Source organism: Varanus komodoensis, unplaced genomic scaffold (assembly GCF_004798865.1).
Source record: "Varanus komodoensis strain SLA01 unplaced genomic scaffold, ASM479886v1 scaffold1, whole genome shotgun sequence".
Classification (NCBI taxonomy): domain Eukaryota; kingdom Metazoa; phylum Chordata; class Lepidosauria; order Squamata; family Varanidae; genus Varanus; species Varanus komodoensis.
This window is the reverse complement of record NW_025335268.1, coordinates 94,870,125-94,896,621: the sequence shown is the minus strand read 5'-3', so window position 1 is coordinate 94,896,621 and position 26,497 is coordinate 94,870,125. Positions and strand designations below refer to the sequence as shown.

At 42.8% G+C, this 26,497-nt stretch overlaps 1 protein-coding gene across 4 annotated transcripts; it reads right to left on the bottom strand.

Annotated features, from left to right (window-relative positions):
* Positions 1-1,193: 1,193 nt before the first annotated feature.
* MMS19 (MMS19 homolog, cytosolic iron-sulfur assembly component) lies at positions 1,194-26,384 on the bottom strand. Of its 4 annotated transcripts, XM_044436653.1 has the most exons (31): positions 26,280-26,384; positions 19,850-19,898; positions 15,375-15,475; positions 13,746-13,831; positions 13,177-13,251; positions 11,857-11,926; positions 11,641-11,769; positions 11,213-11,274; positions 10,945-11,031; positions 10,187-10,261; positions 9,885-9,962; positions 9,453-9,591; positions 8,973-9,127; positions 8,673-8,751; positions 7,656-7,781; positions 7,270-7,351; positions 6,257-6,354; positions 5,805-5,936; positions 4,858-5,013; positions 4,474-4,573; positions 4,144-4,246; positions 3,970-4,047; positions 3,706-3,832; positions 3,447-3,547; positions 3,316-3,372; positions 3,040-3,226; positions 2,445-2,527; positions 2,154-2,318; positions 1,997-2,056; positions 1,758-1,858; positions 1,194-1,518 (listed from the first exon to the last, which is right to left on the bottom strand). In XM_044436653.1, the coding sequence occupies exons 1-31, from the start codon at positions 26,371-26,373 to the stop codon at positions 1,491-1,493; spliced, it is 3,063 nt and encodes a 1,020-aa protein (XP_044292588.1). In that variant the 5' UTR covers positions 26,374-26,384; the 3' UTR covers positions 1,194-1,490. The 4 variants fall into 4 exon arrangements, with proteins under 4 accessions (XP_044292588.1, XP_044292596.1, XP_044292605.1 ...); XM_044436661.1 differs by lacking the exons at positions 19,850-19,898; positions 26,280-26,384 and adding an exon at positions 17,153-17,264; XM_044436670.1 differs by lacking the exons at positions 1,194-1,518; positions 1,758-1,858; positions 1,997-2,056; positions 2,154-2,318 and having other exon boundaries at positions 2,462-2,527; positions 3,119-3,226.
* Between the last annotated feature and the right edge of the window lie 113 nt (positions 26,385-26,497).

Here is a 26,497-nt window from a genome sequence, read left to right as displayed (position 1 = left end):
TTTGCAACCCACAAATGTGAAATTTAAGACTTCCTTAGTGCCTCAAGCCTCACTTGTTAGAAACTGTCTGTGCCTAGTGTTTTCAAAATTTATTATGACTAAAACTTTGGAAGTAAGAGGGATATGTTCAATCTGACAGAAATCTTTCCTTGCCTTTTTCTTAAGTAGGATCTAATAAGGATGAATTTAGAATTTACTCTGTACTAAGCATCAGCACTAAGGTGCAAACCACTCTCAACATCTACAATACTACCTCTGTTCTGACCACCATTTGTGTCGGTACTTCTGTCTTCATCAGTAGGTTGTTTGAAAGGCATGTGGTAGTGTATGAACAGGAGAGCTGTAGTCCTGTATACTCCAAATAGCGTATTATTCCAGATATATAATTCAAACTTGAGCTAGGGGTGGTTTGAACGCCATGCAGAAAAATTCAGAGAAGCCTAGGACGGTTTCTATGTTCCTGCTGCCAGTGCCAAGGGTGATTCCTAGCATTTTGCTCAACAGGGAACAGCATTGCTATGGAATAGTGCAAGGAAAGGACAAGACACTGAAGAATTTACTTCTTTTACTTCCCACTGTGGCAAAAGCTGATGTTTTAAAAATTATACTAGCAGCGTGAGTCTGCATGGTAAGCCGCTTTTTGAAATAGCTTTTTAAAAAAGTTTTCTACATTTTCTCCAGCATGTGTCACATAAGATGGTTAATAACATGCCCAGGCTTGACAGCCTATTCTGCTAATATTCAGAATTACCCTGAATATTATTTCAAAGCTATTTAAAATACCTGTAATTGAATAATTCACCTAGTTTGTGGATTTATGGCTAGAGAAATCAAGTATGTAAAAAGAGATTTGAATGAAACTGAGTTCAAGTGCTAGGTTTTAACTTAGCATCATAAAAAAGGGAAAACTGTTCTTTCCCTACTTTTACTAATACATATATATTCATTGTCACAATAGGAACGTACCTAAAATGTGTGATTAGATGGGCAAGTTGTAGTCTTCCAGATGTTTTGGCTTACCACTTCCATCAGCCTCAGGCAGCATAGCTCATGGTGAAGGATCATGGGAATTGTAGCCCTACAGGTGTTTTGGCCTACAAGTTCCCCATCCGTACTATATGATGAAGGGGAAGGCCAGCAGCAGAACTAAGCTTATTATCGCCCTTCCCCACAACAGGCATGTTTTCCAGAAGTGGTTAGCAAACAAGTTATTTATTCTTCTGGCCCCGCACACTTGGTGTACAGGACTCCTGCCAGTTCCACACACTACTGCTCTGCAGCAGGAATTAGGGCTGGATGTTTCGTCTTACCAAATAAGGATGCTGTGGTTAGGATTCTGCCAGCCCACAAAAAGGGCAGTGCTGCCACAAAAAGAAGTCCTTCACTTTTGCCTAGTGCCTTGCCACTTTGTAAGGAAATCTAAGCCCTAGGATCATCATCAAGGCAGATGGCTCGGCAGGTGAGATTGTCAGGATTTGCCATGTGAACCTTCACCTGCCAGGTGTTCCAAGCAGAAACCTGAGGAGAGAGAATACAGCTCTTGGTTTAGACAATAAGAGGAAAGGGGGAGTCGAAGCCCTAAATTCTACGTCCAAATACGTGTTCTTAGGCAATAGTCCTTTATGCACTTCCTCACATCTTTGTTAGCCTATCTCAGCTGTAGCCAGGCTTTAAGGGAACATCAGGGGGATCTGAGCAGTTACTCAGAAGTACTACCATTTTTATACAGCATCCCCAAAGAAAATTCAACTGCTCACCATTCTCCTCGTGCTGCCACAGCTTCCTTCCTCACCAGACGCTTCTTATCATCCAAAGGCTTGGCTAGTGCCTTAATTACCCGTGGCCTATAGGGGATTACCTGACAAGTAAGTAAAAAGCAGCATTAATGAGGTCCCTACATCACCCACAGAAGCTTTACCCATGACGAGAAACAGATAATGGTGCAGGAGGCATAAGAACTGCTAAGTCATCACCCTTACGGAGATTCACCACTTACCACTGGTGTGGGCAAGGAGGCAAGTGCATGGAGGCACTGAAGTGCAGCAATGCGGATTGCCTGCAATATAAAGGCGGATGGTCCCCTTAGCTTTCTGAACGTTAATGCCTCTCCAGCGAGTACCCGACTGCAGAGGAACAGACTACCCAGTACTCACCATGGCAGGGCTGTCAGTCAGACCAAGAAATTTCCCTACAAGGGTGTCAATATGCAGACTCATTATGTGGGGTGCCTCCAGCAATAACGGCTGCAGACAGTGCAAAGTTGACAGCTGAACTACACAGTCAGAACATGATAGTGCTTCCACCAACAGAGGCAGCAACTGCAGGGGTAGGAAAGAAACAGGAGGGCATGATTCTATGTTTATACACATGCATCTAGGTTCTAAAGAATTCACAACTGCCCAGATTTCTTAGGGCCTGACCTTTGGCTGCTTGTCCACACTCACCGTAGGCAGCTCTGTCACTAGCACTGGCTTGGGCAGGTGGTTCAGTATGTGAGAAAGGCCCTTCAGATAATTTGCTTTCACACCTGAGAAGAGAAGGGCAAAAGCTCACTCCTGTAGCCCAGATAAAACTCTTAGAGGGGCTTCGCCATGCTTGAAACTTGCAAGGGGAACTGTCCACTACAGATCTTAGTGAAAATCGCCTATTGTCAGCACAGTAAAGCCATCTCATTTCTCAAGGGAAGCTAACTGCAAAGCAACACAGGTTAGGGCTGTGAATTCTTCTGCCCCCTAATAACTGCAGAAATCCTGAAAAACCCAAAATCATTTAGCAGAAAGAGGTTGCCAAAAGATGTATGAAACATGGGCTCTTCCTCCTCTGCAAGCAGAAGATTCAAAAGCTTCTTCCAGTTCTACACCTAACCTAGAACAGCTGGATGGAAAAAAGCAGGCTTAGAATACAATGCAAGAATCTACAAACTCTACAGGCAAAAAAAGATTAAAATTATGTAATAACTATACAAATTAGATAAACCTGAACATTATCTAAAGTATCTGGATGCAGCCATCATAAAAACAGACCTAGAGATATTCTCACCAGGAGCAGCTGTGTGGAAACCCTGTACCAACTGTGGCACACATTCTGTGAAGAAACGCTGACGGAACATGAGGCGCACCTCAGCATGGCAGCTCCTGCCCAGCACATCCGGGGAGTCCGCCAGAAGCAAGGCAAAGCCATCACTCACTGTAGGGCCAAGGGATGTGTCCCCCAAAAGCATGAGTAGCTATAGGATAGAAGGACAGAAGCTATTAAAATGCAGGGAGAGAGCAGGTTAGTGGTCCTCTTTAGTACCCCAGCTCTTCTGAAACTTACCTTGTCAGTCAGTTGTTTGGTTAGTGGGTGGTAGCGTTGTAACAAGGCCTTGCTCACCTGCAGGGGAACAAATGGCACACTAAACTTTGTATTATTACCAGAGAGTGTGTGGCAGAATGGTGCAAACTTACCCACAGCAGCAGAGTGAGGGCCTGGCTTTGATAGGGGCCCTCATTCAGACCTTGTTCCAGCTTATTCATTGCTATTCCCAAGAGGTGATCCAATTCAGGCCCTAGTAAGGGTAGGCAGAGGAAGAGTGATGTCAGTGTTATGCAGCTTCCTGTAGCAATCCCGGTAGTGTTGGCTTCGTCCAACACAGCTCTGTGGTTTCATAAAGCAATGTCTCAGCCCCTCAGTGCTTGTACATAAACAGCCTAATCCAGCTATTACCTGCTGGATACTTGTTAATCAGGCCTGCAAAGCATTTGGCAGCAGAAGTGGCAGTGAAGGGACAGTCACATGAACAGCTCAGGGCTAGCAGCTCACATAGCAATCGGTCCTGCTGAGGAATTGAAATCTGCAAGGAAAGCAGAGGTTAGGAAGGCATGGAGATAGCTAAATTTTCAAGCAATCCACTGGCTCCCAGTACTACTTGGTTTGGCATGAGGTGACATCCGTGTGCTCAGTCATGCTGCACCCTCCCCCAGGACTCACTTTTCTTGGCAGTGAACAGACAAAAGCCATAAGGAGAGCAACGAGTCTTCTGTGAACTGTCATGGGACATTGCCCATCCTGCGGAGGAGAGACAACATTGTTTTCAAACCAAAGTCACTCCGATGGTTATGGTCATGCTTCCCCAGAACAAACTGCCAGTCTTATCTGAGTTACCTGGAAGGGCTGGAAAGTGCTAGCAAAGTTGCTTCCAGGTAAGAAGGAGAGCTCTCCATCTAGGAAGAGGGATACCACTTTGGAGACACTCTGGGCAGCCAGCCTGCCATGAAGAAATGAGAAAGAAGTGACAGGGACACATTCTTGTCACATAGTAGAAATCATCAAGGAATGTGGGAAAGAGAGACCACCAGCACCTGTCCTAACAAAGGATGCAAGGTCAGGCTGGGCCCTGAATTTACCCACAAGCAGAGTGATTAGGACCAGAACTAGCATACATTGAATGGACAGAGTTCACAGGAAGATCCCTTCACTGCAGCAGTTACTCACTCTGGGCTTAAGTGCGTACAGGCAGCGCTGATGACCAGTACCATGGCTGATAGGGCTTCCTCCTTCAGCAGCAATTTGCTTACCACTGTGTTGGAATTCTCTGAAAGTAGTAACAGACAAGGGGGAAAAGTGGGAGCAAAGGGGGGGGGGGGTTGTTGTCATTTTTATCTTAAAGAATCACTGGAAGTGGCTCTGCGTACTGCAGATGCAAAGTAGAAGGAAGGTATGGGGGATAAGGACCAGTCAAGGATAGATCTGGGCACTGCCATACACATTCCCTTTGGCTCAAAGGCTTAGAGTACAGAAATTCAGCACACACTCAAGTTGCCCAGCAACTGGCCTAATGCGTAGAATATGAAAACTGTGCCCACCTCCGGGCCTTACCTTGCATAGCAGCCTCTACTGCTAAGCCCATCAAGCAGGGCACCACCGTCTGGTGAAAATACCAGTAGCTCTGAGCATCTTGCTGGCAATGCAATGCCACCTGCTGCAGGCTCTGGCACACAGACACCACAGAATGGATATCCGCTGGTATGCTTCCTGCAAAAACAAGAATATTTTAAAATTCAGCAATCTACAGTATGAAAGTAGTATTCTGAACAGAAATTGGCAATTCCCAGCTATTTGAAATATTAGTACAACACTGGCTCTGTTTGGATTATTGTCTCTCAGAATAATAAGTCAAACTGTGAACGAGTCTTTCGACCGTACAAGCAATCACTTTGCTTCCCCCTTTGCATAAGTGAGCAATTGACCCAGAAAGTTTTCTATTAGCTATATTTCCCATTTCATCTTAACTAGGAAATTAGGGTTAAATGTTTAGGAACAAATCAGGATATTACACCATAGTCAAAGGTTAGTTTTATATTTTGGTTTGTTCTGAAGTTATGAACAATAGTTTCCCAGTTCAGACAAAACAGGGAACTTTAGGTAATAGAATGCTTCCTGATTCGCCAGCTCCAGTTAAGGGAGGAATAATTCATATGACACCTTATTAAACCAAGAACAAGGCCATGGCTATTGAAGGCATCACACTATGGCAAGCATAGGCTGTAGCAGAGACTGGGATTTTTATTAAAATTTTAACAAAACTACAAGGCAAAGTTGGATAATCTCAAATATCCCAAGAAGCTGCTTCTCCGGTTATTTTTAATAACAGAATTATGGTGTTGGGAGGGCCCCAAATTTACAGATTCTGAAGTCTCTGCTTCAAGATAGGGCCTACCCACACAACTCTCTACCAAGCCCTTTCATCTTCTGCATTCCACTCCCATTCACACAATGGGTCCCACCAAATTTCAATAGTTTGTCACATGCGATTTTTATATTACCATTCTGAACCTGTTGGAGATGCTGCAAGAGGATGGGAACAGTCTCTCTCGCTATACTAGGGTGGGTGGACACTGCTGCGAGGGCCTGCAGGCAACATTCCTGCTTTGAAGGACTGCTGACCTCTTGACGTTCTGAAACAGAGAGCAGATTGTACATGGAACATTACAACTATGCCAGGAGTGTGTCTAGAAGGAAAGACCCATAAGGTACTATTATCTCTCCTCAGAACATGGGTGCTCTAGTCTAAGAACCAACGAAGTCATCCATTTGACTTTACTCTCTTTGTTCAAGCCACAGCCAGAAACCCTGCAGATGCCTGTCAAAGCTACCTGCAATAGCTATGTCTCCCTGTAACCAACTCAGGGGTACACACTGAGCACATCTGCACAAATGCTGTGTAAGATAACATGGCATCTCCCTGCAACCCACCCTGTTCACCTGAATGGTGTACCTGGATGCAGCCCTTCTGAAAGCTTCTGAACCAAGCACCTGCTGAAGACTTCTGGATAGAGAGGAGCCAGGGTGCCAGCAGCCTCCATAGCTGCTAAGCTATAACAATAAAGGAAAGGGAGAAAATAAATTATTGTTCTGGCCAGCAGCTGCCATAATCTGAACTCATAAATCCTTCAATTATGATCTGGTTTTTGAACTATTATTACATTTTGTGCAGGCTAGATTTTATAATATGATAAGCTTTATTGCAAGCATTCTTTGGACAAGGAAAATAGTGACACAGACTGTCTGCCTTTGCTAAGTTCACTCTGGCTGAGTTCATTTTAGAACCTGTGGGGCTTCCCAACTTCTTTGGCATCAAGAGAGTATGAAAAGGAATGACCAGTGTCTGTTCAGGAACTGTCCTGTGACTGGTAGGTCGGAATGTTTGACATACTGAAAAAAAGCTTTAGACCATGGAATGAACAGTTGAAAACTTTACAAACTGAACAGTAATAGCCAGTATTAGTTCTACCAATCATCATAAAGGATTTCAAGAATGTTTTTAAAAAGTAGACGTCAGCTATGAGTCAGAATGAATGCAGTCGGTGGTTTTATGGAAAAATGTTTAACTAAAATTCAACTCAATCTCTCTTAGGAGAATGAATATATGAACTTCATGTGTACTTTAGTACCACTTATGCTAAACCAAAAGTTATTTTAGCAAGAGTACAAAACCTAGGCAGTTTGAAAGCAGAAATCACAAAGGTAATATTAGACAGCTCCTCTTCTGTTACAATCTAACAGATCAGAATAAGAAAATTCCAAAACAGAAGCAAGCAGTTTTGATTTCGGATTTTAATCCAATGAAGAATAAGAATAGGTATTAGTGGTGGAACCCTTTTTTGATTGCTTTTATAGATAAGAAACAGAATGCAAACGTTCGATATAATAAAAGTGGCCAGCCCTATGACATTGTTGGAAAACTCAACCCTATCTGCCATTTCTCCTACCCAGACCCCACTCTTTCACCTGGTCTGGGAATCCTCCTCATGCAGGATGAACTGTGCAAGGTGATCCACAAGTTTTTCTACATCTGGGGGGACCAGGAGCCCTGAAACAAGGAAGACATCGAGTCTTTACTTTCTCATGGAGCACAACGCTGCTGTTTTGCTACACTGCACCCCACTTTTTGAGGCTGTACAGAGCCTATACAGCTCGAGCATTTAGAAGGCAGGGTAATTTGTTTAAAGTTCAGCTGTTTGGCTGGACACACAATGGAACGTGCCAGTTTGCATACCAGAAGCTTCTGTATACACTAGTATTTCATGGTACATCTTGAGAAAAATATATCTAGGAAGTTCATAATCCTTCCCATATTCCTTGATATGCCACTTTGCCCACAATAGAATACGAACCTTGCAGTGATCCTAAGAAGGTCAGAGCTCGGATCCCAACTAACTGAAGCTGCACATTGGGTTCATTAAGTGCGGAGAACACCATGGAACACAGAGAATCTTTAAAGCAAAGCAGTGGAGTCTTATCTGAAAAGGAGAGAGTGAGAAATATACACAATGCCTCAGCTAAAAGCTCCAAGGTTCTTGGCAGGGCCGCCAAAGTAATGATGACCTTCAGTGTCTATCCAAGGATCTGAAAAACTTGAGAGAATTTAAATAGGGAAGTGAAAACCACCTAAAGATACACATGTTCTATAGCAACAGCTGGATTACTTATATGGACAAGGAGACCAAGGTTAATCAACTAGAGTTATATGGTTATCTAAAATCCTGAACAAGTTGCATCTACTCTAGGGCAGGAATCTCTGGCCTAAAGAGCCCTGGATCCAGCCTTCAAGCAACCTGTCTTGCCCCTCTCCACCCTCCAGGACAATCAGGCTGAGAAAAAAGATCCCATTTGTTTGAACTAGGCCTCTCTTCTATGCTTAACTGAGCTGCTGACAGTGGGGGATGGAAGACAGAAGCTAGGTTTAATGAGGGCATAAATTGAGTGTGCGGGTGGTTGGTGGGGGATGGATAATGCCTTGGTGAATAGATGGATAGATGCCCACTGCTGCTCTACACCTCTGAAAGGTTACCCATGTGGGAATGCTGCCCCGTGGCTGAAAAAGGCTCTTTAATCCTTTTCTACCTGGCTTCTGGTGTCAGCACTTTCATATGACCTTTGCACATGTTCCAAGACTTCTCTCAGCAACCAGAGAGGCTAGAAATCCTTTCAGAGAAAATAGCCTGTCAACCTATTTTTCCTTTTAGATTCTACTGCCCCCCTCCCCTTATTGCTGAAGCCTACCCTATCCACTGCCCTGATAAGTCACTGTTCAATTGCCATGAATAAAAACCATTCATCTCTGCGAAAACACAATTCTGGACAAGGTAGCAGTACTGTACTTTCAGAAGAGTTATGGAGAATCATCATACCTTCTTCCTCAGAACCCCACTTCTGCCGCAGCTCCAAGAAACCAAGTAGCACCTCCAAGATTGTCCTGTGCTGGCTACTCTACAAGAGATCAAAAGGACACAGAATGCATTGGAGGGGTCAAAACATATTCCAAGACTGAGGAAGAGACAAGATCTGAAGACTACTGCTGTACAAGCATACACCTGGGGCAGTGGTAGGCGAATCTACCACTAAACAGCCTCTAACATGAAACAAGGTTTGGACAATTCCATTGTCACAACTCTTCTGTACAGGTGGGTTTCACACCCATTTGTTCTCACCTGCACATGTTTGGTGTACTGTTCCACCAGCAAGGGAAGTACACTGCTTGTGATCTGATAATAGGCTCGCAAAGAGGCACCTGCAGCTGCTTGTAAGAGCTTGGCACTTGGCCACACCAGCTTCATGTCAGGCTCACAGAGATGGTGTCTGCAATCTAAAACAGACAAGACTGCTTGGGAGAAGGAGCAACCACCTGTTAAAAGCTCCATCAAGATGCAACACCACAATATTCTACCAGGAACGGACAGCAAATGGCACCAATGGCACCACCTCTTCTGAGTTCTTTCCTCCCGATCAGTCCCAAGATGCTCCCAACATTTCCCTCAGTGCTAGAAGCCAAATTATGGCTGCATTAGTATGACAGAATCTTCCCTCTAGGAAGTACTTACTTTCTCCAAATTTCATTTTATAAAGAGGGACAGAATACCTTTGACTAGACTGGAACACTTCTTGAAAAGACATGCTGCTCCCGAGATTACCTTGCAGAACATCTCTAAGAAAGGAATCCAAAAGATCCTCATCATCAGAACTGAGCACCAAGCGGGACAGACATGTTGACAAAGCATGCAAAGCAGCCAGACCTTCTGCTTCAATCTTTTCACTTGCTGTCTGGAACACCTGCAGGGAGCAGAGGGGGAGAATCAGTGGTATAATGCAAGCAAGCTTGCCTTACTCAAGAAGAAATAGCCACTCCAGAACTCAGAAGGTCCTTTGAGAATGAAAAGTCCCCCTGCCACTTATCTCTTAACAGTTTCTTCAAGCATTATACCACCTCAACAATTCATTGCAGGAACTATATAATGTTTGAAGCAGTTCTTAGGTAGGTCCCCAGACAAAGTAGGAAGAATGTTGGGATTCACTTTCCTGGGAAATCAAGACTATTCCCATTTGTGAAAATTCATATCTCTCACCTCCCTGCGTAGGGATGACCAGAGACTGGGCAGGAATTCCTTCAGCTCTTTCTGTCCATAGATCTTGCAGGCCGCAGTCTATAAGAAAAGCCACACAGACATCATCAGGTGAGCATGTAAATTGCCAGTCAAGAAGTTGCACTGCCGTGCCATGAGCACCCTACCCACTTGGATCAGAACAAAAGATAAGCAAATCCCAGTGGCAGGAGGTGGTGGTGGGGACTCCCTACCCTCAGTCTTGCCCTGGGGAAAATGGCCAGGCATTCTTCTGTACTTTTACCATCTATGCTCAATATACTTACCAGGGTTTGCAAGGAGTCCAGCTTGGCACTTTGTACATCAGAGTCCATTTTCTCAATGAGCAATGGGAGCAGGAACTGTGCAAAAGAAGGAAAAGAGGTGCTTAGAAAGCTCAGCATGCTTTGCAGATAGAACATGGCCCAGAAGACCAGATCCCCCAAACAGCAGGCATCACAAACAATATGATGCCTGCTGTGCTATAGACTTTCTACATAGAAAGTTTATAGAAAGGGTTTGACTTCACTCTAGCTCAAGAAAAGGCATAATGCCAGCCACCAAAGCTGCAATCTGCAATATATGAGGCTTTTCAAAATTCTAGCGATTTCAGCATTTTTAAAGTATTTGTTTGTAACACTCATTAATGGCACCCTGTGCCCAGAGACATCTAAGGTCTGTTAGTAACAGTATGAAAAAGCACTGGTGATAGAAAACCAGAAATGAGTCAAGTAAGAAAGTCACCACCATCCCCAAAACTAATACCAAAGCACTACTACTGAGAGGTGGCTCAGGTTTGGAAACCAAGGGCAATTATCTCTGCATTACTGGAATTAAATGTACTCTGTTCAGGTACAGTGACTTCTACCAGAGCCATGAAAATATCAAAAACTATTATAAATAGCTGCATGTGATCCTCAGCATTCACCAAACTGTCATCCCTTGGTCAAAAATTGCTCAGCTCAGATCACAGGCAAGAACAAAATCCCAAAAGGGCCATGGGAGTGACATGAAAAACAGACCTTAGCCACTTCAGTGGTCTTACCTCAGCAAAAACAGGGGTGGAAGTCAGCACTGCCCGCAGGCTGATAATTAAGTCTCCTCTCTGGATTCCATGAGGATCATTGGGGGGCTGGAACAGAATCATGGAATGAAATCTTAACTCAGGAAAAACTCCCTGTTTTAGATCAATGGGCTGTGCTGAACAAACTCATTAATCCCAGGCATTACATGCACTGTCCTGTTTCAACAGCCACTTCTCAGCATGGGAATTGGCCAGACTTTAAAAAAAAAAAACAGAATAACTCACTCACAGGTGTAAAGTCAATGGGGAAGTAGCAAGAAGTCACCTCAAACAGCTCTTCTGCAAATGGCCCTGAAAGGATGAGGACAACAGTGGACAGAAGGTCAGACACAAATACAGGCTAAGTCAAAGCATGAGGGCAGCAGCTCAGGTGCTCTATAACCAGGCTTATTAATTTGTAGCCCATTTGGTGTTACCATCGAGGCAAGTCATGAACCAGGAGGGAAATTCATCTGAGAGCTTAACACCAGATATGCTGCAGTTCTGGTTCAATGTTTCCCAAGCAAAACAAGCTTCAACAGGCTTTCCACACTTAGTTTTCACTCCCTTCACCCTGCATCCTCACACACAGTAGCCACTGGAAGAAGTCCAATTCAACCACCACTGGTAACATGGGCATTCTCTTTCTCAATCAGTCTGACAAAGGCTTGGAATTACCTAGTGCATAGCCCTTTTCAATGATGTCTCGTACAATCTGGAAGGCTAGTAGTAGGTTGCGAGGGTCCTTCTCCCCATCCATTGCCTGGATGAAGCCAAAGGTGAAATCAGCACCCAAACCTTTCAGCTCTGTGGGAGAAAGCAGCAGATGAGGCCATTTCTTTGTTTTCCCAACAAAATGTCATATTCAGCCCCTTGTACAGATGTCCATCTCACCTGCCTCTCGGCTGCTCATAAAGTTAGTGATGATACTGTAGACTGAATGGCGATCCAGTTGCAGCAAAGACTAGAAAGTAGGAAAAACATAGGTGAAAAAATAAATGCACATGTTCAAGCTTTAGAGAAATACATTTTTGTTAGTGTCCTCTCCAATTAAAGTGGGTTACTTCTTTTCTATCACAATTTTGTTTGCATTTTGTCTATTGCCAAATCAGCAGAAATATTTCTGGTGCCTAATCATCAGAAAGATAACTGAGATAGAGGCAAGAGCATTTACACACACACACACTATAAAACTGCAGAAAACCAGGACTATTCATCTTTCCGTAACATCCTCTCTACAATTTTATAGTCTTACTGAGAGTGGCTCCAATTCCTTTACTGTCCCATACAAAACCCAAGATACCTCTAGTTCTGATATGTATATATTTTACATCAGAACACACCTGCACACCCCTTGCACAGGCTACACGTATACGATCCTAACTTTTTAGATTTAACCCCAAAGCTCAAAGGAAGTTAGCAAAGCCTTCTCTTGTACAGCATTACAACTGCCCTGACAGAGACACTATTCTGGTTTTGGGGAAGGGAATGGAATGGAAAATAGCAATTTGCCAAAGGCAACTCAGCAAGTTCATGATGGAGATGGATTTGAACAGACATTCAGTTCTAACACACTATTCACCAGACCATGTTGCTTTACATATGCTTGAGATGTTGACTTGGCTCACATGATCAAAACAGCTATTGTGCCTCTGGGCCCCAGGTTACCAGCTCAAGTCCCACCACCGCAGCTTCTTGTTACCTGTGAGCCTGGTGATGGTGGGTTGCCGCACTGGTTGACAAGCCACCCAGAACCTATGGTTCGTTTTGGAGTTATAGGTGGCTTGTTAACAACATTAACTCCTCATCTTTGCTGGGTTCAGATATAACATGGAGCTGTAGTACACTCCCACCTTACCCTATATTCAAAATGGTAATCAGTGCAACAAAAAGCCCCATGGAGAAATTCCTGTTATGTGCAAACCAGGCCATCGTAACAGCTCATGTGAGACCACTGTTCAGCACTGATGCCATTAGGGGATGCAAAACAGAAGGAATAAAACTTTAAAGAACTTTGAAGCACCAGCAGATTTTCTAATAGTTCCACAATTTCAGAAGACAGGAGAGGTAATACACAGAATCTCCATAAGGCCCAATCCTTGATTCTGTTGACACCAAGAGAATATGGATGAGCAAGCCCAGAATGCTACTAACAGCACTGTGACTAGGAAGCAGTAAAGGCCAAATGAGTCTTTCAGAGCATGCCATACTCACCTGGACGTGAACCTCCTGGAAGATGGCTTTAAGAACAGATACTGCCAGGCCTGGAGCCAACGTTGCACACATACTCTGGAGACAAGACAGATCATACAATTCACTGTCTACCTTAAGTTAAGGAAGGGATTAATAAAGGAAGGGATTGCAGCTCCTAACAATATGCTTAGGGCCTCAGGTTACTCTGCATGCAAAAGGCAGAGACAACAATGTATCATTAAACAGCCTTTGTAAACTGTAAGAATAAACTCACCACCTACTGTCAAAGAAAGAGACAAAACAAGTCATTTACTCAGCATGTGACTTAAGAAGATGAAAACAACTATTCACTAGGAAGCCTGATCCCCTTATACACCCCAAAAGTTCCTTTTTGCTCCAGCACCCACTACATTAAATTTTTCCCCTCTTGCAACACCTTTTTCTAGTCTCTGTTAAATGAACCAAAGCTACCAACTCCCTCTCCTTATGGCACCACTGTTCCCTACCACTGAGAGATAAATTACTGTGATGTCCCAGTTCTGCCATGGATTCCTTTATTACTAGTGGTGGCAATGGGAACTAATTCTCACCAGAGCTTTGAGTCCTTGCAACACAGCAGGAATGACAATGTGATGATCTTTCAGACGGTTCTCATAGAACAAAACTAGGTGGGTCACTGGAACAGAGAAACATTACAATAGTAGTCAATGACTCTTTCTACCGCATATAGAGATGTATGATCCATATTGGCATCTTATTCAGCACTATCACATCTGAAGGGAGGGTGGATAATATGGAATCATTACAGGTTGTTCGGACACACTGACCTTCTCACCCGCCCTCGCCTCCTTGGAATTATATATCAAGAAGTTGTCTGGCAAGAGATGAATGGCTATAATGCCTATACCTTTGATCACAAAAACAGGAAGGACAAATCCCACAAAATAAACTGCAAGTAACTGAACACTTAAGATCACTCTTCTTGCAACTAGGGATGTGTAAAGAATGTTTAGAGGTGGGAATGCATCAGATTCTCTCGGCTCCAGTCCACTTTACAGTGGCTGAGTCCAAATTCCTGGAAAACACATCCAGCATTTACAGAGTGCTCACCAGGAATCAAGCCCCAAGCACTACTCAAGTAGCGTCCCTCTTCTGCACCTGGCACTACCAGGACTAGCTGGTGGGGGAGAAGTTTGGTTGCTGGGAATAATACCTGGCAACCCTGCTCTCAACACCCTTCTTCAGTGCCTAGTGCTGCTATTACCAGCTGTACTAGGCACAGAAGAAGGTAGGTTGTAGAGAATGGTACCTTGCACAATTGCTTGCAGTTCATCCCTTCTGCATCCTGCAATCACTCTTTGGGTGGCTGCATCTGATAGGGAAGGTTTCTGGTTGCACATCCAAGGGTGCACAAGCTGTTGTGGACTTCCTTTTGGCTCAGCTCACTTTGCAGGACTGAGCCAAGCACAACAGCAAGTCCACAGATGCTAGAGGGACTGATTTCAAAAGGGTTCATCCCAACCCTACTCAGAACACATTCTGTACACAGTAAAGAATTACAATTCTGAGCTTAGGTTTTCAAAAGTAGGACATAAACACTGTGTTGCCTCCATACAGCAGCAAGGAAAGGAGCTCTTGGGAAGCACTCAGTGAGAATCACTGCCTGAGAACAGCATGGATCCAAGTCTTCAGGACTGAAGCCAATTTATATGCAGTTAGGGGAAAGTCAGGCTGATGTCCTCTACCCAGCAGTATCAACCCATTCAGTCAAGCCTTCACAAAGCCTAAGATCCACTGTTCTGCAAAAAATACAAATTTTAATTGCAAAGCCTCCTTGTTCCTTAGTTGCTGCCTTATCACATAAACAGGACATTTCTTTCCAGCTAGTATCCTAGATGCTCCTCCATCCTCTTCCAAATAAGAATTACAGTTTATAGCAATGCACCTCAGAGTAAATAGAAGCACACTGAACCTGGATACCTTCAGGCAGCTCAAAATGGCCACAAAGCCAATGAAGGCTTCTGGTAGATTTAATTTTCAGTTTAAGTACTTCCTAAGGGCAAGCTGGGACTTTCAATGAACCTAACCACACTGCAGTTACTCATCCAGCATGCTTGTAGCATGTCAAAGAGCTCTAAGACATTGAATCTTATCTGTTGACCATCCAGCTACCAATCACAGAGTGAAGACCCAGCCAAGCAATATGGCATATGGCCTACCTTCCTGCTCCTGGAGTAGAGAGTAGCACTGTAGGAGGACTTCAGAGAGCATCTGGATGCCTCGGGTACGCATCTGAGGGTCTGCATTCTCAAGAGGGAATCTGTATTGGAAACAAAAACAGAGCAAGAGTTCAAGGGCCATAAGGGTGAAAAACACGGTATTATTCAAGTTTTGGGTTGGGTGGGAACAGAAAATAACTTGATTTACCTTGAACAATGAGCCAAATAACTTTCTTCTGACTTTGTCCAGTAGGTTAAAAAAGATGAAATGTACACCACTAAGGCCCAGTTTACATGTAATTCAAAGCTACCATGGCTGAATTTCCCTGTGGAGTTTCTCACTGTGGCAACTATTGCCATTTTGAATTTTTCAGTCATGATGGAGACATGCCATGGCTTACTTTTATGTGTGAAGAAGGTGGGTTGTAAGGGTGAAGCTACAGGCTGATTTACGAGTAGGGTGCTCGTCAACCACCCCAACAATAAAACCTCACTGGGTTCACATGTAACAGCAGGCTTTGGTGCACTCCCACTGCAACTCAAACGTGCAAAATGGCAGCATCTGCCACCACAACAGAAGGTCCCACAGAGAATGTGCCCACTATGGCTTCTTGCTGCATGCTAACCGAGGCTTTGGCAAATGGGGTGACATAGAAGCCTTCTAAATAAATACATACATACACTGACACTTTGCTCCCAAAATTGCCCAAGATAAATTACTGTTAAATATCCGTAAGTACACTGTTCCCTCATCATTATGTATGTTTTCTTCGCCCATGCAAAGACAGTTCTTAGAGAAGGTGTTAAGAGTGCCTCAGTTTCCCAAGGTCTTCTTTAAATTATTGGTCATTTCGCTCCCTTACAAAATCTGTATGAATTTGGTAGCCATAGTCAGTGAAGTCCAATCTTATGAATTCACCCCAGTTTGAGCAATTCATTCCTCCTTCCTGCCACCTAAGCCTGATAAATTATATTTTGTTTACCCTTATAAAATAGTGCACATTGAAACAAAAAATGTCAACTTAGCATACAGCTGCTGTGAAAAACGTAGTCTCAATTGTCAGGCACAATTAGGAAAGGAAATGAATACAAAGCTGCTAAGACTGTACAAATCTATAATGTGACAGCATGCAGAATACCATGCACAGTCCTTATAGCTGGGTGGGAAGTTGCTGTTGCCTGCAATCTGGGGATTACATGAGTAGAGCCAGCTGGAATCGGAGGTCAGACTAGATGGTCCAGGAGACCCCTTCTGACTTGCTTTTTCATAGGGGAGCTGAATGTCTACTGTGTGAACAGAACTAGGACTAGACAGACTCTTGGCCTGATCCAGCTGTGCTCTTATACCAATTTAACATCCCAGAAACCATTATATTATTTCCCCACACAGTCCATCTTCCTAACTTCCCCCACTTACTGTATTTAGCATTTTTGACTGTATGGTCCAACACTTATTTAATCAGATGTATATTCTAGTTTTGTAATTGTAATCACTTCCAAATAAATGACAAAAAGTTGGAAGGAAACCTGCAAATAATTTTATAAAGATAGACAGAAAGCATACATTGCTACATAGAGGCATGTTTCTCATTAAGCAATGCAGAAATAATTACTCTTTTCAAAATTATGGCTCGGCTAAAACATGTCAAGAAACTATTTCCAATCTCACAAGCACTAAAAATTGCTCAGCTTTTGCAACGTCAGCCATGCAGCTCACTGTACCACAGACAAAAACTAACTCAAAATCCCAAAGCTCACACTCTCTCAGCCCAACCTACCTCAAAGAGTTGTTGTGAGCATGAAATGGTGGAAAAGTATGCATGTAGACTTGTGTTCACTGGAAGAAAAGCAGGGCACCTGTGCGCGCACAAGCGCACACACACAATAAAACTGGAATGAGAAGGAAGCTGTGTCGAGCCGGTCCACCCATCCTGACAGGAACCCTCCCAGAAATTTACTTCCATCTTTACTTTCTGCAATACTTGGTGATCTGCTGAAAGTACAAATAGTATTCACAGTCTTGTTGGTGGACTGCACTTCACAAATTTTCCCCAGAGGCTCTACTTTCTCTGAGAACACAATTTACCCAGTGCAACTTTGGCTAGCACAATAGCAACAGTGGGAAAAAGGCTGGCACACAGATGAGAACTCCCATACGTAGAGCTACAGAACAGCCACCTAAATATGGGCCTGGATCTTTTGACCAGTGCCCCAAATCTTTAGAGCTGCCCCAGCTGCCACCATCTGCCTTAATAAAAGCTTGCTTCTCCCCACTGAACTTAGCATCTTCACAGTTACAAGGAGATGTTAGGATTACTCCTTTAACAGACTAACAGGGAATGTAGCATGCAACCAGAAGGGAGACTACCACCTTTCCTTCCATGGTCTGATCATTATTTTAATTAATTCCAGAGTTCAGAATTGCTTAGCTGCACCACTGTGACCTAACATTCTCAGCGTATGCTTCACTCTGCAGGGACCTGTCCAACCAATTACTGTTCTGTAAGCAATGAGATCCTGACAAGAAGAAAACCAGGTACATTAGCTGCTCACATACCAAATGCAGTGCCACAGGCCTTTATAACGAGTTAATATATGAGTAAACAGCCTGCTCTAGTTTGATGGAGCTCCTTGACTCTGCAATCATCTTTCCGGAGTGTGCCTGCTTTCTGCATGATCCGTGTGGCCAAATTCTGGTGGTGCATGGTCCTGCTTACAACATGGGTTTGAACTAGGCTAGAGAAAACTAAATAGATGGGGGAAGAGAACAGGTCTTCTTACTCTTTTGTGTTCAAAGGCCACAGTGCCTTGTGGCATCTTAAAGACTCACAAATGCACTGTGGCATAGTACACTTTTTTTTTTTTTTTTTGCATAGGAGACTAGTGAAAGTTATTTCAAAAAATGTCACCTTTGATACAATAAGAGAAAAATAGCACTTGCTGAAGGAAAGATGTAGGATCCCTGATGATCTCTGCTGCATTTGATCCCCTAAATTAGCTAGCTTTTTACCCATGTGTGGACGGGGAAAAGTAGCTGAGATGGTATAGGAAATGATGTACCGGGGCTATAGAGAGATCTGTGAATAGGAAAACACGTTCAGGATTACATCAAACATATAATCTTGAACATGTTTACTCTGAAGTTATACTATATTCAATGGGATTTATTTCCAGATAGGATTAGCCTTACTCCTCAGTACATGTGCTCACAGCCTTATGCATCCTGAAGATAGACGTAATATCGGGATCCAGAGAGGATTTCTAGAATTTAGAAGTCAAGTACTGTAAAAAAAAATGTGTTCAATATGCCCAGAACTATCAAAATAAAGTATTTGAAATAAAATGAGTAGCTGCACACTTGCTCTGAGTTCTCGGTCCAGTATTGTTATGCTTGTTTGGGGGTGGTGGGGGAAGAAAGAGGATTTACTCAGAAGTAAATCCTACTTTGTTTAGTAGGGGTTACTCTCTAATAATGTTAAGTTTGCAGCTAAACAGCAGGGGGTTTACAGCCTATAACACATTCCCATGCTTTCTCAACAGTATGTAATGTTCAGTTTTCAGTGATTTAGTAGATGTTTAAGGTGCCATATGGCTTCTTACTGGTTCCAGCACCCCATCCTCCCCATATCGATTTGGGCTTCAAAGTCCTAGAAGATGTATGAGCGCATAAGGACGATGCTTTAAGCAAGCAGAGTTTGTGAAACTACACAGTTGTGACCATCATCTACTAAGCACAATGTAGTTCTAATTGTAGCCATATTTGCATACGTAACTTAACATGCACAAATTTGTGCCATCTTTAGCCCTCTGGACCTAAGCCTGAGCTCCTTCTGATATCTAACGCCACTCTTGAGAAGTTGCCCTAGCCCAAATGAGAAAAGCCATACCTTTCACAATAACCTTCACCAAAAGAAAGCTCTTTTTAATTATTTTGCAGTTGCAATTTGGCAGTTTCAGGTAGACTCTCATCCTACCAATATAACAAATAGAGGGAGGATGAGAGAATGGTTGGTTGTCTAAAATTATCTAGTATGTTTGCGACTGAGGAGATATTCCAAAGAGGAACTTCCTTGTTAGCAACTTACATCTAGCCATTATGCTATACTTGCATCAAAGGTATCCTGTGAATACCTACAAACTACCATCAAGCCTCTCCTCTCCCAAAAAGAAAACACAGTAGAAACCCCAGAATAATAAAATATAATTGAAATTAATCCCAACATCAGAATAGCAACATGTTAAGCACTACCACAGGACCATTCCAAAGTCACAGGAAGCTTGTCCTAATAATTCAGGACCCTTGATGTAAATGAATGGGCATGAATGAAAATTTAGATCCAAACCTGGGCAAACAGCAAGCAGGTATCAAGCACTGAACAACAGAACTTTAATGTTGCTATAGCAGTAAAAGCTGATATTCTAGAGACCAGGAGATATATTCCCTAGAGCAGAACATTGTATTGCATTCCACTTACCCTAAATTTTCTACAACATCTAAGATGGTACAAGTCCCAGCTTTTACTCCTAAAAAAAAGAGCAGAACATCAAAGGTTAACTTCGGGACTGTGGATTAATGCACAATCACAGAGAGCAGTTCTTGAAACACAAATTTAGACATGGAGAGCTTAAGGTATCTGCTACCCTTTGCTTCTATAATCCATTGCTTCTATAGTCCTTCTGCTCTGCATGCAGAAGATTCCTTCACTGGAATCTCTAGTTCAAGCCTAGGCTTCACAGAGCAATGTCCTGATTCAGTTAGTATAAGGCAACATCACATGATGACAAATTGACAAGCATTAGTGACCTAAGTTATTTCTTAGCCTCTACTTTCTCTTAGTTGCAAGTATTCTCTCATCAGGGCAGTTGCTTCTTGTTGAGTATCTTAAACAATGCTTGTATTTCAAATTTCTGAGACACATTTCATCTGTTAGAGCAGGTCAGGGGCATTCTTCTTTAAGTAGCATCATTCCAGTTTTATCTAACAGGTAAGAATTACTATCTTTGCTTAGGTGCTTTCCATTTTATTGAAGAGTTCATTGGGCAGGCATTCTGCTCTCCCCTTGACCAGCTTGAATAAATGAGGAAATACAACTTCTGTAGACGGAATACATGGAACATATGCTGCCTTTCTAGGTAAACCATAAATTGTGTCTGAGAATCCTACATATTATGTGATTATACTGAGTTTACTGTAGGATGCTAAGTTTTATATTTTGTTGCTTCAAAGCCCACTTTGTTTTCCTTCTCATCTTTCACTGTACTTCATAATAAACTGTTCGTTAAATTGAGGATTGCAGGGCAATCACAAACCAGACTAGAGGGAGATTATTGTTCTTTTCTCCCTACACAAGGCCAAGTTTATCTAGGTTATATGCTACCGAATGAGATAAGAAGGGAGGGAGATTCTAGTGATTGTCCATCTCCTTCCATAAAAGCATAAAATAACCACAGCATTTATCCCAGCCTTGCAAGTGAGCTGTAAGAAGTTTCCAATCAGGAACAAACATTCTTAGCTTGTTGGGTGTTGGAAGCAGTGCACAGATAGCTGCATGGGTGTAACAGAGATAGCAGCCTACCCCTCTCGGCAGCCTGCTTCTTTTCCATGCTGGGTACAGGAAGAAAGAGTGCTCCGTTCCCATTCTAGTGCCTGCTCAGTCACCTTCCTGCAATTTCTAGTCACGGATGTCTAGCACTTAAACACAAGACTGATTTATCATATAGGCAGAGGAGGAAAAAAAAGCACACATCCTTGGCTCCTTTCTCAGTATTCTGCACTGCACTACAATCCTATCCTCTCTGTCTGCTCTGATCTTTAGAAACATTTAGTAGTAACTAGGCCATTCTTGCAGTGCTTTTTCCAACTAGGAAAAATAATTGTTGCTAAACAGTGGCTTTAGGCCAAGGATAGATGTATTGACATACATTCCCATTATTCCTCACCTTTGGCTATGCTGGATAGAGTTCATTAAAGCTGCCAACCGAAACAATTGGACCACCATAATTAGCCCACCCTTGTTGTAGATCCTTAAGGCTAGAATAGTGTTCTATTAGGAGGAAACGGGGGGGGGGGGTAAATGAGTGGTGAGGCAGCCATTTCCACCTATTTGTAAGGAATTCTCATCACAACAGTGAGCTTTATAAGGAATTCAGGGCCTTTAACCTAGTTCTGTGCCATCTGAGACACTATCCAGGTCATTTAATCTTTGTGGCTTGGGCCAATCAAGACTTTACTGCACAGGTAATCACACAGCTTCTAAAACATTAAGTGTTACAAAAGCAACACAAGCAGTGAATGAAAACTGCAGGACACAACAAACTTATTAGGTTTTTATCTGAGGATAGTATTTTCTTCAGGGAAAGGGGCTTTCCAGATCACTAGTCAAGCCTCTTTAAACACAAGTCCATGTAAACAGACAGGAATGTATATTTTTTGCAAGACTAGCATTCACAGGTGACCCAAGGTAAACCTTATCCATATAGCAACATTATAGCAATATACTTCCCTTTTACACTAGAGGAAAGGGAAATGTGATATCCATGGAAAACAAGCCTCTGTTGCAATCATCCTTGTAATTAAAATTTCAAGAGGTGCCTATCCTCAATCAATCGCCTTCCCCTAATCAATTCACTATATCTGCACTTCCAGAATAAAGAAGAATCCAAATAGGCAGCAATCATTAAACATGATTGTGCTACAAAGGCATGACTAGCAACACCAAATACAAGGCCTTTGCTTCCACCCCAGTGTCTAATAGGATTCTGCCCAGTGTTCCAATGGATTTATTGTTTAAATTACATTTAAATTCAAGCTTACACATTTTGAACCCAGAAAAACTGATGTCCGTGATAATGAATTTATCTCTGCTAAGCAATTAAGGGTGGAGTCCTGTGCATGTTCAGATGGAAAAAAGGTCCTGTAATTTACAGCATGCACCTGGTACTCATACAAGCTGATGGAGGCTGGGAGTTGTAGGACTTTTTTTCTGTCTAAACTTGCATAGCACTGTACCTTAAATCAACTACCTCACTGGCAGGAGGAAGGACACTCCAAGGAAAATGAAGGCAATTACTGGGTAAAAACTGTCACCTAAAAGCTCAATTTTCCTTCCAATTTAAAATAAAAATGAGGGAATGGTGGGGGAAGCATGGACAAGAATTTCTTCAATTACCTATGCCTGGCACAGTCTGCTAAAATGCTGATAGTGTACTGGATGGCCAGTGTGAATGAATCAATTGTATTTCATGCATTTTATTCACTTTATCAGCATGCCACCCTTGAAAGTACAAGGTGTACTAAGGAAAGAGCTGCAAGGTCTGTTTTCTTAATGTGTGTCTTTAGAAACCAGGAGCACCACAACTCCAAGAACACTTCTCTTCATTTAATGGTTAGTATAGAATCTAATCTAGAAAGCTTGTTGTTCAAACTAATAATAAAGAAAGGAAGAAGGGACTTAGCCAGAGCATATCTTCATAGAATTCCTCACCACAGTATTGCTTTCCTCTTCGTCATATTTAGGGTATTTCAAATAAGTGTGTTTAGGGTATTTCAAAATGGGCATCCCATATGTGGATATACTGGACACCAAAATGGGTCCAAGAAGAAGGAAGAAATGTATTCCATGTATGTGGAGGATGGGCTGAGGTATGCAAGAGGCTCCCAGTTCCCCTCTAAAAATATGTGGCAACTGAAGGCTGAACATACTGCCCTCATATGAACATAAGAGGAACAATGCTGAATCAGAAGGTCTATGTAATGTAAGCTTCCACAGCGGCCAAGCAGTACAAGCCTAGAAGGACATGTATAACAGATCTTTCCCTTCATGTTCCTTAGCAGTTGATGCAGCAAGACATATTGCCTCTAATACCAGAGACAGTATATAGTCATCATGACTAGTAGCCATTTATCACATTGGCTAACTTTATGTTGCTTTGAAATACTGGCTGCAAAAATTGGCATACAGAAGCGCACTGCTCTCAACCACTGCAGCTAGGAGCTACATCAAGGGAAGCAAGTGTGTTATTTTATTCGTTTCCGCTTGGCCCATAATCAAGCAGTGGAGAAACTGAGCAATCATGTTCAACTGGACCACCCTCACAAGGATCCTTTTAACTGCAAGGGAAACTCTCTCTTCATTGTAAGGTCTCTAAATTTTAGGGGGCTATGAGGTGGTAAGAATCCAATCCCACCCCACCAGGAAACCTGCCAAAGCCCCTCTGACTCAGCTTCCTGACTGGAGTAGGGTGGCCCCAACAGTCGCTCACAAGAGTTTTCCATCCATGCATATCTCATTTTCTTGTTCATGTGCTTGGGGAAAAGAGTATACAGATAGCACCCATGCTTGGATATTCACCTGATTTATCTGATTTACAGAGCTTCTGAAAAAAGCAAGCAATATGCATGCAAGATACTCTTAGTTAGGTTGATAGAAACAAAGAAACAGAGCGAGTCAGAACGGGCCTCCTGGGCCATCTAGTCTGACCCCCAGCTTCAGCCGGCTCAGCTCACAACATGCCCACCATATGCATGTCCAGATGGGAGGAAAGGTGGTAGAGTATGTGTAGGGTGGTAGCTTACAATTTTTTTCTTCTATCTTCCTTGTCTATGTTTTTCTCCCCATAGATCTACCCTAAATATTTTAAAACTAAATAACTTTGTGCTTATTCTACAGTAAAAGGAGCATCTATTAAGGCAGGCATAGGGAATATATGACCCTCCAACTGTTGCTGGACTGCAATTCCCACCAGCCAATGGTGATGGATGGTGGGAGTTGTGGTCCAGCATATTCCCCACACTTGTAATAAACTTAGGAGCAAAATGCACAAAGCATTAAACTTTGTTGCAGATCTGTGTGTGTAATTATTAGCTTTGCCAAAGCTGGTAACGTCAGCAGCAATGATGGCAGATGTGCTGAACATGGGATTACCACATGGTAAAACTATTAACACCCATCCACTATTTGGGTTTTGTTAATTTTTATAGCAATAAATTCCAAAGTTCATCATCATCTTATGGTCAATTTTCTCCCCCTATACTTTAAAGTAAGTAGGTCTTACCTTTCTGAACAACTAATTATGCATTTACCACGTTCTTAATTTTGGATTCCTTTTTATTCTGGGATGGACATAAAGGTCTAAACTATACAGAATATAAAAGCTTTCTGTTCTAATACAGAACCAGTCTACCCCCTGATTCTACAAACATCTGCACATGCCTTGAGTAGCACATACATGAAATGGTCCAAGTTTCTTGGGAACTCTTAGAAAAGAGTACATATCTTTCTTATGTCCATTTATAATTTCAGGGGTATGGGAAGTTAAATCTCATCTCCTGGTATTTCAGTTGCCTTCATTTGAAATGAAGCAAACCACTTGTTTTATTTGCAAACACTAAACCTTCCTAATGTACTTTTCACAGTAGCTTACCAAAAAGTCCAAGTGACCCATAGCTCAGATTCTGCTAAAAATTTTATTCCTAGACCAACCCTGCAACCAATGTTTTTCCTTGGATTCTAATCAAGTAGCTCACCCAGGCAACTTTTCAGAGCTTAATGGATAGTCAAATGTCTACTGCCATCTTGTAAACAAAAAGCGGATTCAAGCAGCTGGTTGCCATGCTAACAGTTTGGAACTCATTGTGGTACAGTAACTAGAACTGCAGGGACAATCAACAAAATGGTGAGATGAACTTCATCACACTTTCATGGATAGAACTCACCTTACAATGTGACTGGATGCTACCACTGACAACACAGTAATGCAAGAGTTAGCACATTCCCCCCAATTAAACAAAAAAGTGCAAAGTAGAGAAGGCATGGTGACACTTGCCTCTGAATGGCTAATGCTAAACGAGTGTCTATAGTGTTACAATTCTGTCAGGATGAATTAATAAGTGGCAACCACACTACATCATCTGAATAAATTTTATTTCTCAAACTGTAAACAGGGAAGTTTTCAGGAACACAGAAAACATGCACCTGAATGTTAAAGAAAACAAATCAAGTGCACTTAAATGTAGATTGGTTACCTTTTAACTGCTCTTTTGCTTTCATAATTTAGTCAGAGTGGTAAAGGCCAAGTTTTTCTATTTTTTTTCAGAGCTTTATGAGTGAGTGATGCAGGATAATGATCAGAAGACAAGAACAGTTATTAGTCCAGGGAAAATGGCATGGTATTAGGACCAGGTATGATTAGAAACCTTTCTAAAGTTATCCCTTCTGCAATGTACTGTTTTCTCCCTAGGCAGCCTTGCCCACAAGAACTGCCTCATACCCAGGTCAACTTATTATTCCTACGGATTACCAGAACTTTAAAATCGTTAACTGCATTTAATCAATATCATGTTACACCTTAAAATACCAACTGACTTCTCCTATAAACATCTTGTGGGCACCACTTTTACTGTATGATTTACTAAATGTAATTCATTGTGCCTTTTCCCCAGATATCGGTGAATGGTATTCAGTTACTTAGTGGTAAAGCAAAGGCACTCTATACATGCCCAGAGGCACTAATTGTGTTACTTTACATCAATCTCCCTAAACTGAAATATTCCAGATGTTTTGGACTACAACTCCCGGCATTCCTATTGACCATGCCTGCTGGAGCTGGTGGGAGCTGAGGTCCAAAGCATCTGGGTTGGGGAAGCTGCTTTACACATTCGTGGACTGAATACTGACACAGAGTACAAATTCCAAGGATAAACCCTCACACAGGCCCTAAAGCTGAAGCTATAACCTCCGCTTTCTATCCCCTCCCCAGCTGACCCCATTAACCTCTAGTCCAGCCCTCGAGCCGCCGCCGCCGCCTCACTCAGCATGCAGCCCCTCCTCATTTCCCCCAGACATGGCCAAAGCACGCCGTCCCGTCTCCAGACCATTTCTATGACCGCTTGCTTCGTGCCCATACCTTCCGCCGCCTCTCTGGCCGCGCTTTCTCGTTCCCAGCTCTGCAACCGGGACGCGGCCATCCCCACATCCACGCCAGCCCCTCCGGCCGCCATGATATTCCGGGATTATCTGGGCAGGGGAGAAACTCAGACCGCGCGTGCGCGGTTCCTCTGTCACGTGTGAAAGAACGGAGCAAATTGCACGCTGTTGTAATAGGCCTCTTCAGCTGCGGGCAAG